General features: G+C 36.0%; 1 protein-coding gene across 3 annotated transcripts in view; it reads left to right on the top strand.

Annotated features, from left to right (window-relative positions):
* Window positions 1–14,582, top strand: part of LOC138696106 (uncharacterized) — an 88,705-nt gene that overhangs the window by 62,283 nt on the left and 11,840 nt on the right. For 2 of the 3 annotated variants that reach the window (XM_069820653.1, XM_069820650.1), the window contains 2 exons: window positions 2,043–2,094; window positions 2,392–2,425. Coding sequence is in view for 1 of the 3 variants with exons in the window: in XM_069820649.1 (XP_069676750.1) it covers window positions 2,392–2,425 (34 nt within the window). In the remaining 2 variants the exon portion in view is untranslated. The remainder of the gene's footprint in view (window positions 1–2,042; window positions 2,095–2,391; window positions 2,426–14,582) is intronic. The other variant, XM_069820649.1, reaches the window with a different exon arrangement.

Below are 14,582 nucleotides of genomic sequence, written 5' to 3'. Positions count from 1 at the left end.
TCCTTCACATTGAAGTTTGATGTTGAATAATCTCTGCAGTTGAAGGCATTGTTAAATAAAATATTGAAAATTACTCACTCATAGTCTGACATTAACTACTTGTTCACATTCATCGCTGTAGAGTAACAGCATGTCTGACCATGAAATGAATGGGCCTGGGTTCAAATCCTCCGTGGTTCCCCCTCAACCAATTGAAGCAGAATTGCTAGGTAACTTTCGGCATTGGACCTCGGACTCTTTTCACCATCATTTATTCACATATCATTAACACGGCCCAGGTTAAGTTTATGGTATAGCGTGCTGTATTTGTACAGTGCATTCATAGCTCAGCCGGATCGTTCCGAGGTGGCCTGCCTGCTGCCAGAGTAGCGCTGTAGCTACTGCTGACGTGCCAGTCAGTTGAGTTGGATCTGTTGTGAGGGAAAGACGCCTGTGCGCGTGTTGTGAGTAAAATTGTGTTGTCTCGTGGTGATAAAGTGTCTATTAATAATGGATAAGTACACTTTAGAACAACGTATTTTTCTCTATGATGCATATGTGAAATACTCTTTTGCAAGAAGGTATCGAAGAGAATTTGAACATCGGTTTGTAGGTGTTCGAATTCCTCACAGGTCAACTATTCATGACCTTGTCAATAAAGTCAGACATACAGGATCTTTTTTGAGCAAGAAACGTGTTCAACAACTCTGTGTACTGACAGGAGAGAAGCTTGATGAAGTAGGGGCCCAGTTAGAGCACTCACCCTGCAAATCACTGTGATGTTTAGCACAAGAGGTTAACATTTCCAAGACGTCAGCTTTTGTGGCAACTAAACTTCTGAAACTTAAGCTATACAGGATAACTGTAGTTCATGCTTTACAATCACAAGATCCTGTAAATAGGGTTATTTAATGCAATTCGTTTGTACAGTCCGTTCATAATGGCGATGTTGACCCACTTTTAAAGTTCTTCACTGATGAAGGGTGGTTTCATCTTCATGGTCACGTTTCTACTCAGAACAATAGATACTGGGCTACCGAAAATCCCCATATTATTCATGAAGTTCCTCACCACGCTGCAAAGGTTGGGGTTTGGTGTGCAGTGAGTGTGAGTAGAATTATTGGTCCCATATTTTTCGACACAACAGTTGATTCACACGTTTATGTAACTTCAATTTCAAATAATTTTTTTCTGCAACTAACAAGAAATAAATGATTGAATGGCTGGTTTCAGCAGGATTCAGCTACAGCGCACACCGCTGCAAATTCTACGCATGAATTGCGAAGTGTGTTCGGTGACAGAATAATTAGTTGAGGATTGTGGCCATCATGTTCCTCTGACCTATCTCCATGCGATTTTTATTTATGGGAAACGTGTATGCATCAAATCCGCACACTTACAAGAATTGAAGGACAACATCACGAGAGAAATACAGGCAATCAGTCAACTTTTGCGAGTGAACCAGAATTGTTTTCAGAGATATAGGGAATGTGTTCGAGTTGAAGATCACTTTCAACATCTGTTATGATGCAGGTAAGCCTAATGTTAGTAGAGTAGTTAGTGTTCTGTACCCATGACTTGCCAGTCGTTTAGGTGTAACTCTGGCAGCAGGCACACCTATCTTCACCCAGTCCAAGGCTGCAGTGGAATGGTCCGGCCGAGCTACGAACGCACTGTATAAGAATGCGACTGTATAGTGACAAATATCATTCAGAGAAGAGGACTGGTAAGCACAATAAGCCTCAGGCTGCGGTGCAAGCCTTTTTCAGCCCCTCCTCTGTAAAAGGAAAAAAAAAAAGATCCTACTTTGTCTTAGGGGAAAAAAAGAACCTACTTGCTCTTTCTCCCTTTTTCACACACACAGACACACACATACACATTCTCAACCCCCCCCCCTCTCTCTCTCTCTCGCATACACATGCTTTTCCTCTTCCTCCTGTATATTACATTTATTTTTTACTATAATGATCACTTCCAACTAGATTGACCCTGAAAGAGTTGATGCTGTAAATATTAATTCGTTTCTATAACTTAATTACCACTTTAATTTCAATTTTTTTTAGATCTTACTTCACAAGAAGGAATGGGCACAAAAAACTAGACTGCCACCTATAGGTAAGAAAGAAGCACAAGACATTATATCTTTAAGAACAATTGTATGGACATGTTATGAGATACGTATGTGAAGATTTTTATGGTGTAATGTTTTTCTTTTCACTTGAAATTCAGAAATTTTCAGAGATCTAAAGCTATAGCATTTGAAATGCTCTTGCAAATGGAACGAACTTTTCTCTCATTTTTATGCGTTATCTCTATGATCAAATGATACATTAGTGTGTGTGTCCACTTCTTTATTTATTTTTTTTTTATTATTCTTTTTTACTAAAACCTGTAATATTGTTCTGTTGCAAGGTCGCCAGCATTCCTCTCCAAGGTGCCAAACTGGGTAAGTAATAAACCAACCATAAACCATTTTCACTGCAACATAAAATTAATTAAGTGAAGTATATTTGGTGAAGGGAGTAAAGGAGGATATATCAAGATTCGTGTGCCGTTCTCACTGAAAATAAGGTGGAGCATAAGTCATGACAACTATTCAACTAGGCCTATTATTTTTTGTGAGAATCAGTGCGCAGTTCGAAATTTTGTACATCCATAAATGACACAGTATTATGCTGCTTGAAAGGGCAGGGTTCCGAGTGCTGCAGGACAACGCTTACAACCAGTTTATATTTGACCAGTTACAGATCAACTGGCGAGGTTGCACATTCGCTTGGATATCTGGCCTTGAAGCAGTTGCACCTGGCTAGACAGAGCCACAGATAGGAGACGACAGAATACCAAGCATTTCACCATACAGGAACTCTGATGACATTTTTTAACTACACAAATGGAGTAATTGAAGGAAATTTACTTTTCCTAATTAAAAAAAAAAAAAGAGCCTGTTATTCTTAGGAAAATATTTGGGGCTAAGAGGGATGAAATTACAGGAGAATGGAGAAAGTTACACAACGCAGATGCACGCATTGTATTCTTCACCTGACATACTTAGGAACATTAAATCCAGACATTTGAGATGGGCAGGACATGTAACACGTATGGGCGAATCCAGAAATGCATATGGAGTGCTAGTTGGGAGGCCGGAGGGAAAAAGATCTTTGAGGAGACTGAGATGTATATGGGAGGATAATATTAAAATGAATTTGAGGGAGGTGGGATATGATAATAGAGACTGGATTCATCTTGCACAGGATAGGGATCTATGGCGGGCTTATGTGAGGGCAGCAATGAACCTGCGGGTTCCTTAAAAGCCATAAGTAAGTAAGTTAGCTTGAAATAGGGTTATAATTGATTGAACACTTTGGTACATTTATCTTCATAACTAATATATAAATCAACTAATGGACACCGGCAACAACAAAGGAAATAAACGTAATGCATAGATGAAATCTGACATGTAAACAAATACAAGAATAAAATAAATTACAATTACTTACAAACGAGAAGAGCAAATATGTACACACTTATTACTGTAAGGTTCATACTCTAAACTCAAAATACAGCCTGTTATTATTTCTCTAATAAATCGTTTTTAGGGATATAACACGTTATTACTTACTTACTTACTTACTGGCTTTTAAGGAACCCGTAGGTTCATTGCCGCCCTTACATAAGCCCGCCATTGGTCCCAATCCTGAGCAAGATTAATCAAGTCTCTACCATCATATCCTACCTCCCTCAAATCCATTTTAATATTATCTTCCCATCTACGTCTCCGCCTCCCCAAAGGTCTTTTTCCCTCTGGCCTCCCAACTAACACTCTATATGCATTTCTGGATTCGCCCATACGTGCTACATGTCCTGCCCATCTCAAACGTCTGGATTTTATGTTCCTAATTGTGTCAGGTGAAGTATACAATGCGTGCAGCTCTGCGTTGTGTAACTTTCTCCATTATCCTGTAACTTCATCCCTCTTAGCCCCAAATATTTTCCTAAGAACCCTATTCTCAAACACCCTTAATCTCTGTTCCTCTCTCAAAGTGAGAGTCCAAGTTTCACAACCATTCTAACTTTCAGACTTTTTGACAGAAGACTAGATGACAAAAGCTTCTCAACCGAATAATAACAGGCATTTCCCATATTTATTCTGCGTTTAATTTCCTCCCGAGTGTCATTTAGATTTGTTACTGTTGCTCCAAGATATTTGAATTTTTCCACCTCTTCGAAGGATAAATCTCCAATTTTTATAGTTCTATTTCGTACAATATTCTGGTCACGAGACAATCATATACTTAGTCTTTTCGGGATTTACTTCCAACCCTATCGCTCTACTTGCTTCAACAAGAACTTCCGCGTTTTCCCTAATTGTTTGTGGATTTTCTCCTAACATATTCACGTCATCTGCATAGACAAGAAGTTGATGTAACCCGTTCAATTCCAAACCCTCTATGTTATCCTAAACTTTCCTAATGGCATATTCTAGAGCGAAGTTAAAAAGTAAAGGTGATAGTGCATCTCCCTGCTTTAGCCCGCAGTGAATTGGAAAAGCATCAGATAGAAAATGGCCTATACGGACTCTGCTGTAAGTTTCACTAAGACACATTTTAATTAATCGAACTAGTTTCTTGGGAATACCAAATTCAATAAGAATATTATATAAAACTTCTCTCTTAACCGAGTCATACGCTTTTTTGAAATCTATGAATAACTGATGCACTGTACCCTTATACTCCCATTTTTTCTCCAATATCTGTCGAATACAAAAAATCTGATCAATAGTCGATCTATTACGCCTAAAACCACACTGATGGTCCCCAATAATTTCATCTACATATGGAGTTAATCTTTTCAAAAGGATATTCGACAAAATTTTGTATGACGTCAACAAAAGTGATATTCCTCGAAAGTTACTACAGTTAGTCTTGTCCCCCTTCTTAAAAATAGGTACGATTATGAACTCCTTCCATTGTTCTGGTACAATTTCCTTTTCCCAAATTGCAAGTACAAGTTTATAAATTTCGCTAGATACTGCCCTTCCACCCTCTTGTATTAATTCTGCTGGAATTTGATCAATACCTGGAGACTTGTACTTTTTCAGATTTTCTATCGCAATTTCGACTTCAGAAAGTGTGGGTTCCGGTATAAATGGCTCAGCAGTTTGTATTTCAATTTCGTCCCGATCATTTCTATTTGGCCTATGTATATTTAGTAGTTGCCCAAAATAGTTTTTCCATCTGTTCAGGATTGAATGAGAGTCTGCAAGCAAGTCATCATTCTCATCCTTGATCACGTTTACCCTTGCCTGATATCCATTTTTAAATTCCTTTATACCCTTATATAAATCTCGAATGTTTTTATTCTTACTATTTGTTTCTACCTCATTCAGTTTTTCCTTCAAGTAATCTCTCTTTTTATTCCTAAATGTACGACTTGCTTCCCGTCTTTCATTGAAATAATGATCTCTATTCTCCACAATTGGATCCTGTAAGAATTTCAATTTTGCCTGTTTCCTTCTATCTACTGCAATGGAACAATCTTCATCAAATCATGGTTTCTTTTTCTGAGTTTCATGATAACCTATGCTCTGCTCAGCCGCAATTTTGATATTATCTCGGATTTTGTCCCACACGCTATTAACATCTAACTCTTCCTCAGCTTCGTCAGCAGTTGCTAAAGCGCCAAACCTATTTGAAATTTCAACCTGATAACGTTGCTTAGTTTCCTCGTCCCTTAATTTCAGAATATTGAATCTACTAATATTAGCTTGTTGCTCTACTCGCTTGGCTACTGATAGTCTTTCTCTTAATTCTCCAATTACCAAATAATGGTCAGAATTACAGTCTACCCCCCTGAAAGTTCGAATGTCTACTATACTAGTGTGCCTTCTTTTATCTACCAAGATGTGATCTATCTGGTTATGTGTCATTCCGTCTGGAGAAGTCCACGTATATTTATGTATATCCTTATGGGGGAATGTTGTACTCTTGACAATTAAATTTTTTGATGTGGCAAAGTTGACTAACCTAACTCCATTGTCATTACTACGTACGTGCAGGCTCTCTTTTCCAATAGTTGGTCTAAAAATATCCTCCCGTCCTACTTTAGCATTGAAATCCCCCAATAAAACTTTCATGTGATATCTAGGTAACTGATCAAAAGTATGTTCCAATTCCTCATAGAAGCTATCCTTTATATCGTCGTCTTTCTCTTCTGTAGGGGCGTGAGCATTTATAATTACGATATTGCACCATCTACCCTTAAGTACTAAATACGATAACCTGTCACTGATAAATTCGACCTTTTTTACTGCTGATTTTATTCTTTTATGTACAAAGAATCCTGTTCCTAATTGGTGATTATTGTTTCCTTCCCCATAATACAATAAGTAATCGCCTATTTGTGATATGCCATTCCCATCTAAACTAACCTCTTGTACTCCACGAAGTCTATTCTATATCTAGCTAGTTCTTTTGCTACTAATGTTACCCCTCCTGTTCTATAAAGACTAGTTACGTTCCATGTACCAAATCGTATAACCTTTTTCCTTTGCTGTGGTCGTGCCGGAGAATCAGTCCCATTCCAAGGCTTACTGTTAGGTTTCGTAACAAGCTGTTTTTTACGGTAATGGGTTGTTAGCCCTTCGCCCAACCCCCAAGCTGGAGGACCACCCCTTATCGGCTGTCCACGACTGCTTATTCAATATATTCGCAGCTACCCTCCATATCTGGAGGCCGTCTCCTCTATCCGCAACCTGAGGACGAGCCATGCCGTGGTGATAGGGACCCACAATACATGGTATAACACGTTATTAACAAAAATAAAAGCACTCTCAAGTCTAATGATTGTAGTTTCATGATGCGTGCTTCAATCAATGAGGAAAGAGGAGGAAATATCATTTGAAAGGTACACGATGATAATCACGTTCTTGCAACGATTCTCATAACTCCTGGATGGCTCAATATTATCTGACTTTCATGACCCAGAGCTGTCCAACCAAGTGAGACTCGGACATCCATTAACCCGAACATTGGACTACCCTGCGAGATGGAAGAGCTTCGCATACTGTCTATAGCGCCAGGCATTCAGTAGCAATCTGTCTTTTTCTATCTTTCTTAACCAGTTATGCAGGACTCTACAGGGTATGTGCTGCTTGAATGGACAGTATATGTGGTAGTGTGGTAGAATAGGGTAGAGTTGTGACCAATTATTCATAAACAACACAGTATCATACTACTCGTTTATTACAGTAGTTACAGCATTACAGCACACATACAGTGCCAGATTTAGGCCTAGGCAACCTACGCAGTTGCCTAGGGTGGAAATTTCCAAAGGGCCGGCATTTTCTCTTCTTCTTTTGTCTATTTTTTTTTCATCTCCATTTTACAGTGAAATTGGTTTTTAAAACAGTTGTTGGTAAATCTTTTTTGAAGTTTGTTCTTGAACATCTTGTGGAAGTCGGATATTTTGTTATCGCATTGTCGCGGTTGTGGCGAGAGTAAAAGGAAAGTGTGCAGCTGCATAGTTATATTGTAAATCTGATATCACATTATTATACTATGAAACTGCTTAAATTTAACTGCTTGTATAAACAATAATGCATTGTTGAAAATCAAATTAGATGTGTGTTTATTTATCGCTATGAATAGTAACTACAAGTCTCAGTTACATTTATATGTAACTGTATATAATATAATATAATATGTGTATCGTCAACAATACTATTTAATCACTTTTTAGCATGTGCACAATATAATAATTTAATATGAACGGTTTATTCCAGAAAGACTTAAAAATTAATTTTTCAATTTACTTTATACTTCTATCGAAGTAGAAATCCTCGTAATTTGTACCATCAACAAAACCAATGCTTACAAATAAACCACAGTCTACCTTTCACAAGTCAGTTTTGTTTCAACAACGAATAAGTTTGAATATATTTCTTTGCATCGAGTCTGTTGTGCTTTGTCAGATCAACTTTGATGACATCATCAATACTTTCTCTCTGCATTACATCAATCTCTGTGCAATAACCATATCACACTGTCATTTCTGTAGTGATGCGACCACATACTCATATGATAGATGCACAATAAGATTGTTGACTGACAGCTGAATTCACATTGCTCTCTGTATGATAACCATACATTGGTTAGGTCTCCCTGGGTCAAAAAATGTTACCTTCTACTACACTTTCAGTCTTGTACACAAGATTATGTAATTTAGGATAACTAAGAAGTTTTGACATCTGGAAAATTCTCTGCGAACTTTCTAAACACTTGTTTGGCTGAGTGAGTGCATGTAAAACATAAATACTTCCTGTTGTATAGTAAACACAGAAATATCCATTGCAGTCATATAATTACCAGAAAAGAATTTCTAAGCTCACCTGAAGGATATGATTCTTAAAAAGTAAGTTCAATTTTGTAAATAAAGCAACAGTTTAAAACATCTATTGAATTGTTTAAATACAGATTTTATTCACTTCATAAGGTCTTATTTTATTTTAAAAGTAGTCTGCGTAATACTATTACAGGTTACTGTTACAACTATTTTTGGTTATATTGGTAGTTACTAAATGTAAATTCACGTAAAGATTAATTTTTGGTCCTATAGAATATATCTGTTATGGTAACAATGATTATTAGAGGAGAAAAATTTGCTCTGTTGCTGGGGATCGAATGCGGGTTCTTGGTTCTACATACCAAGTGCTCTAACCACTGTGCTATGGCTAAGTTCAATCCACAGCACTGGATCGAATCCCTCTCCTCTAGTATTTTTTCCCTTTGTGGCCTGACTCCAAGTTCGACATATATTGTTGACATATATTAAATCAACTGCCATTATACAAGGAACGCACTCAATTGAGTCAGTGGACGGGATTCCACAGTAATATGCACTGTTGAGCAAAGATTCTACGTAAAGTGCTCTAATCACTGAGCTACACTGAAGTTCAATCCCCAGCACCAGATCGAATCCCTCTCTTCTAGTGTTTCCCCCCCCCCCTTTGTAGCCTGACTCCAAGTTCGACATATTTATTTATTTATTTATTTATATTGCTAGTAAGTTTTAAATGAATACAAGTTAATAATACAATGAAAGATAAACTAGCCCACTCCTGAATGAGTAAGACTTATGCTCAGGAGGGGATTCCAATACAGACAAAAATAAAATTAAAACTGAGAGTGAATATAGATTAAATAGTGTTTAATATGTTTAAACCCAAACTATAAATCCAATACAATTTTTTATATTTTTTTTATTAATTTGGAGAGGATTTGTCATGGTTGAAATATTATTGGAATAAAATTTGTTTAATAATCTGGGACCTTGACTCGTGCTATGATAAAAAGCTGCATTCGTTTTACATTTTGGTTCAGACAAACGCAGAGAATTCATATTTTTAGTTCTATATTTATGTACAGTATATACCTTTCAAAGTTATTAAAATTTCTATGAAAATAGTTTAATAGAATAAAATGATACATTTGTTTAATGTTGAAAACTTTGAAAGTTTAAACAACAATTCAGTTGGGTAATCTTTCTGTTTTTTTAAACAAATTTTTAATACTTTTTTCTGTAGTAAAATTAACAGATAAAGGTTGTATTTATAAGTTCCACCCCAACCTATAATACCATACGTAAATATAGACTGAAATAATGCTAAATAAATTACACGCAAACAGTTAATTAACAAAATATTTCTTAGAATAACAAAGTAACCTAATGTTTTACGTAATTTATTACAAATATAATGAATATGATTTTTCCATTTTAAATTATTATCAATAATTATACCTAAGTATTTAACCTCATTAACTTCATTAATAACTGAACAATTGAATCATTTGTTTCAGAAACAGCACTTCTCCCTCCAGTAACATTTTTCAGGAAATTGAAAAAACGTTCTGTAAGGCATATTTTATTGTTCACACTTGTGGTATTTTTTTCATTTGATCATTTACTAAATACAAACATCCTGACATCTTGGTTATTTGAATGAGTTCAATACCCACATCTACAGAATTTGTTTAATTTGGAGGAGATGTGCTGTTTCTGAAACAAACAGTAGGAATAACAAGAACAACAAGTAGATTCTCAATGTTAATAACCTTAAATTAATATAGAAATGCTAATATAAGTTAGAGAACATGTTTTAAACCCATTCATTCAAACTTCACAGCATAACCTGCCTAATAATCACAACTTAAAATGCAGAAAATATTACTTGCAAAGAAAAAGAAGTTCACTAAGATTCTGTCAAACAGGACATTTTTAATTATGTCAATAATAAATTCATGATGGCATCAAAGCATACACACAACATTACTCTTCCTTAGTACGTTTTCTTGCATCACCATGATTAGTCATCAGTTGATGTCGTTGGCCAAGTATATAGTTCATTATAAAAATCATGATATTCTGTTGGAATGTATGGTTCCAATTTCTTAATGTCTGATAATTTCTTTTCATTTAAAGCCACATAGCAATGTGGATAAGCAGGAACACTGGGCAGCATAGGAAGCACACTTCTAGAAAGGAACAACTTGAAAGTATGAACAGTCAGTCCATCAATAAAATTCCTTCCTGAGATATGATCCACTTCATATTGGAACTCCATAAAGTCGTTCACATGAAAAGTTACTTTCTGATCTCTTTTTACTCCTCTTCCCATGGACTCAATGGACAGAACAGACTTCTTGAAATAGGTCTTCCATCAATGGTTAAAGTCCAAAATGTCTGCAGTTTGTATCATTTGAGCAGAGAATCTGTTGTTCTTATTTGATGCAACTATTAACTCTATGTATTCTTTTATTGAATAGATTCTGTCTGATGTGCGAATCTTCCCCTTTATAACACCAAAATCTCGATCACAGGGCATGAAGGAATGCCCACGAATCGGAAAATAATGGTATATTTTTTTTTTTAATCTGCCAGTAGTAACAAGAGTTTGGAGAAATCGAACAACTGTGTTATTCCTATTCTGACCTGGGCAGCTATCAGAGAAAATGTGTAGGTATTTTGTTGTGTTTGGTAACTCGATGCTTATGTAATCTAAGATAAATTAACAGACTTCATCTGGATCTTTTTTTAGCCAGTCCCTCGTGATATATGTACAATTTTGCTGTGTTATCCCTCAAGTTATGTATATTAAATACATTAACATTAAGTTGCCTGAGATAGAATGCTTCCTGCATAGGTATCTCTGGCAGATGCAAATTCTGCATATAATATATACATATTGAAGCAGTTTCATTGTCTTCTTTGCAGAGATTAGAACAATATTCCATTTTTTGGTGAACTTTTTGGCTCTTCTTTTAAGGACAATAAACTCTACTCCTGCTACACGTTTGGCGTTATCATTCAGCGATGGACTTTTCATCCTTACCGATAGTTGTTCGCATGTACAGCAGGTATCAATTTGTGGCCTCCCAAATGATAGACTGAATCGCTCCTTAAAAATTTTGCGGTATAACCAGTAGGATACCTGTTGGTCAGGATACTTCTCCATAAAGGAGGCATGCATTAATGTGATATTTAACCTCTCGCTCAAATATTCTATTTCTCTTGATGAGTAGTGAGATTTTTTGGTTGGAATGAGCGTATGTGATCTTCCACTAATATACACACCTCCCCAGAAGTTGCATTTCCAGAAGTGTTTTTACCCCTCAAATCCTTTGGAGATCTTCCAAGCAGTAACAAAGATGTTAGACGACGAATGCGACCCTTTGTCACACCAGGCAAGTTTAGAAATGCTTTGGCACACACTTGTTGTCGTCCAGAACTACATGTCACATAATACTTGAAATTACGCGAACGTGGCTTCTTTGGTTCATCTCCCTGCTGACGTCTCCTTTTAACTTGCACTACTTCCACTAATGCTTGTAAATACGAATCCTGTTCGTCTTTAGTTTCTTTGGCATAAAAGTTTATAAATATTTCTTCTCGATCCCCCTCCAATAACCTTCCAAAGCACTTCAATTTACACCTGAAGGAAAGAGAGATTATGTTATGTGACGAAAAGTATAACAGGAGTAAATATGGATTTAACATATTATGAATCATGTTACATTGCAAAGTATGATTTTCATAACAGCAACGCTATTGAACAGGTAAACATTAATACTGTGGCATACTCACTTGCAATCATTTCCAATTTTCTTCTTTGCGACCACCTTAGAAGCATAGTTGATATGTTCTAACCCCTTTACTCTTCCTCTTTTCACATGTTCTCGTTTGTATTCAACACTTTTTAATCCTTTCTTTCGTTTTTTCACTACGGACAAAACAGCTCCCTCATCACTACTAGACGCCATGTTGGAATAGTACTATTGGGGGAAACTAGCAGCGCTCCTTGTGGAGAACAGAAACAGCACCTCTCCAGGATAAGTGTTGTTACTGCACAAAACGGAAACTTTCGACTAAGTTTGCAAGCAGCAGTTATGTGATGGAAGTGTTGTTTCTGCACAAAACTGTAGCATTTCAGTCGGTAATTGCGATTGTGCTAACAACTCATATACCGTCAAACAGTGGAGAAGTGTTGTTTCTGAAACAAACGATTCAATTGCAATTTATATCAGAACAATCAGAATTATGCATTTTAATTTGTAATACAGATGAAATTGGTTTATTACCTTTATTATTTAAAGAAAATGGGATAGCTATTGTTTTGTCTTTATTTATTACAAGTGAATTCAAATTGAACCATTTTTTTTATTAATTTTAAGCCGCAATTTGCATTATAATAAGCATCAGTCCAAGTTTTTCCACTAAAAAGTAAAACAGTATCATCAGCATACGAATATAAATCACCTTCATATTCTTTAAGGTCTATTATTAAAAGGTCATTAATATGTATTAAAAATAAAATCGACTGCCTCCGTGGTCTGTTGGTCAGCATGATGGCTTCCAGATCATGAGGTCCCGGGTTCGATTCCCGGGCTTGGCTCTCGTGAATTTTTCTTGAAGAGTATGGAAATTTGTATGAATGTGAGTATGCTGGATTAATATTAATTAACCAATCATCAGAAATATAAAATACATCAGGACTGTCGCTGGGCAGTAACCCGAACACACGTTTCAGCGTCACATTGTTGACAAGTAACTCCATCTGTTAACACAACCATACAGCATCTAATAGATGCTATAGAGTTACCAACAATGAAAAAAAAAAATAAAATAAAATCAGTCCAAAGACTGTTCCTTGCGGAACACCTATTTTAATTTTAATAAATTCACTTAATACATTATCAATTTTAGTAGCTTGAACTCTATCATTTAAATAAGATTTTAATAAATTGAAAGCATTATTTTTAATTCCAACACAATTTAATTTTTCTAATAATAAATGATGACTTATTCTTATATGGTAGAGACTGGATTAATCTTGCTCAGGATAGGGATCAATGGCGGGCTTATGTGAGGGCGGCAATGAACCTCCGGATTCCTTAAAAGCCAATAAATAAGTAAGTAAGTAAGTATTAATTACACTATTCTTTTAATTTACACTACCTCTTAATAGGATGGGAAAAACAGTACCGGTACTTTACAAATATCGTTATTAAATTGTCTATAATCGGTTATTTCATGAAGCTATATCAATTATTGTAAAGTTATAAAACGTCTATGGAATTGAAAATAACGAGACGTTATATTGGCGAGATTAATGCAAAGATTCGCCAGTAATTACCTTACACTCACTTTACAGTTGAGGAAAAGCTTTGGAAAAAGAAAACCAAGTATTTTTTAAGTAGGTTATTTTGCGACGCTATATCAACATCTCAGGTCATTTAGCATCTGAATGAAATGAAGGTGATAATGCCAGTGAAATGAGTCCGGGGTCCAGCACCGATATTTATCCAGCATTTGCTCATATTGGGTTGGGGGAAAACCCCGGAAAAAACCTGAATCAGGTAACTTTCCCCGACTGGGAATCGAACCCGGGCCACTAATTACCTACCAGGAATTCGAACCTACTCCAGAGCGTAAGTGCTGAGAACAAGTCCTGCTCGATTTTGTTCTTCAAGGTTCGATAATGAATATACAGAAGTAGTTTAAAAGCATTCAATTTTTCGTCCACTTCGCAATACCTCCCCTAAGTTATAAAGGAAATTCTGGTATTTAAATGTATTTTACTGGCTCTAAAATCAGTCGATTTCATGTTAATTTCACTCTTAATGAGTGGAAAACTATAAATGCCAGTTTTAGCTATATATCTTCCATATAGAAATGATTGGCTACTCCACTAAGATTACTTACAGAAGTTTATTGCAATAAATTTTCACTCGCACAGATGATTACTTGATCGTAAGCAAATAATAATGCCTCAATATTTAATTCTTCAATATTAAAAATATTAACCTCTTACTAGTTTTGAGTCCTGCGTGTAACAGCGTGGTTTAAGGCGTCAGACTTCGAACTGGTTATGTTGAATGAGCGCTGGTTCATTATTATTACAGTCAACACCAGATATAGTGAACCTCTGCGGACTTGCATATTTCGTTCACTATATCCGAGGTTCACTAAATCTGAAGTGTCTCTCCCCTAACCTTAAATGACAGGAATGAATGAAATTTTGAACAAGAAAATAAAATACTATACAGCAA

This window comes from Periplaneta americana, chromosome 3 (assembly GCF_040183065.1).
Source record: "Periplaneta americana isolate PAMFEO1 chromosome 3, P.americana_PAMFEO1_priV1, whole genome shotgun sequence".
In the NCBI taxonomy this organism is placed as follows: Eukaryota; Metazoa; Arthropoda; class Insecta; order Blattodea; family Blattidae; genus Periplaneta; species Periplaneta americana.
Note: the sequence above shows the minus strand (reverse complement) of the source record. Positions and strands in the feature narration are given on the sequence as shown.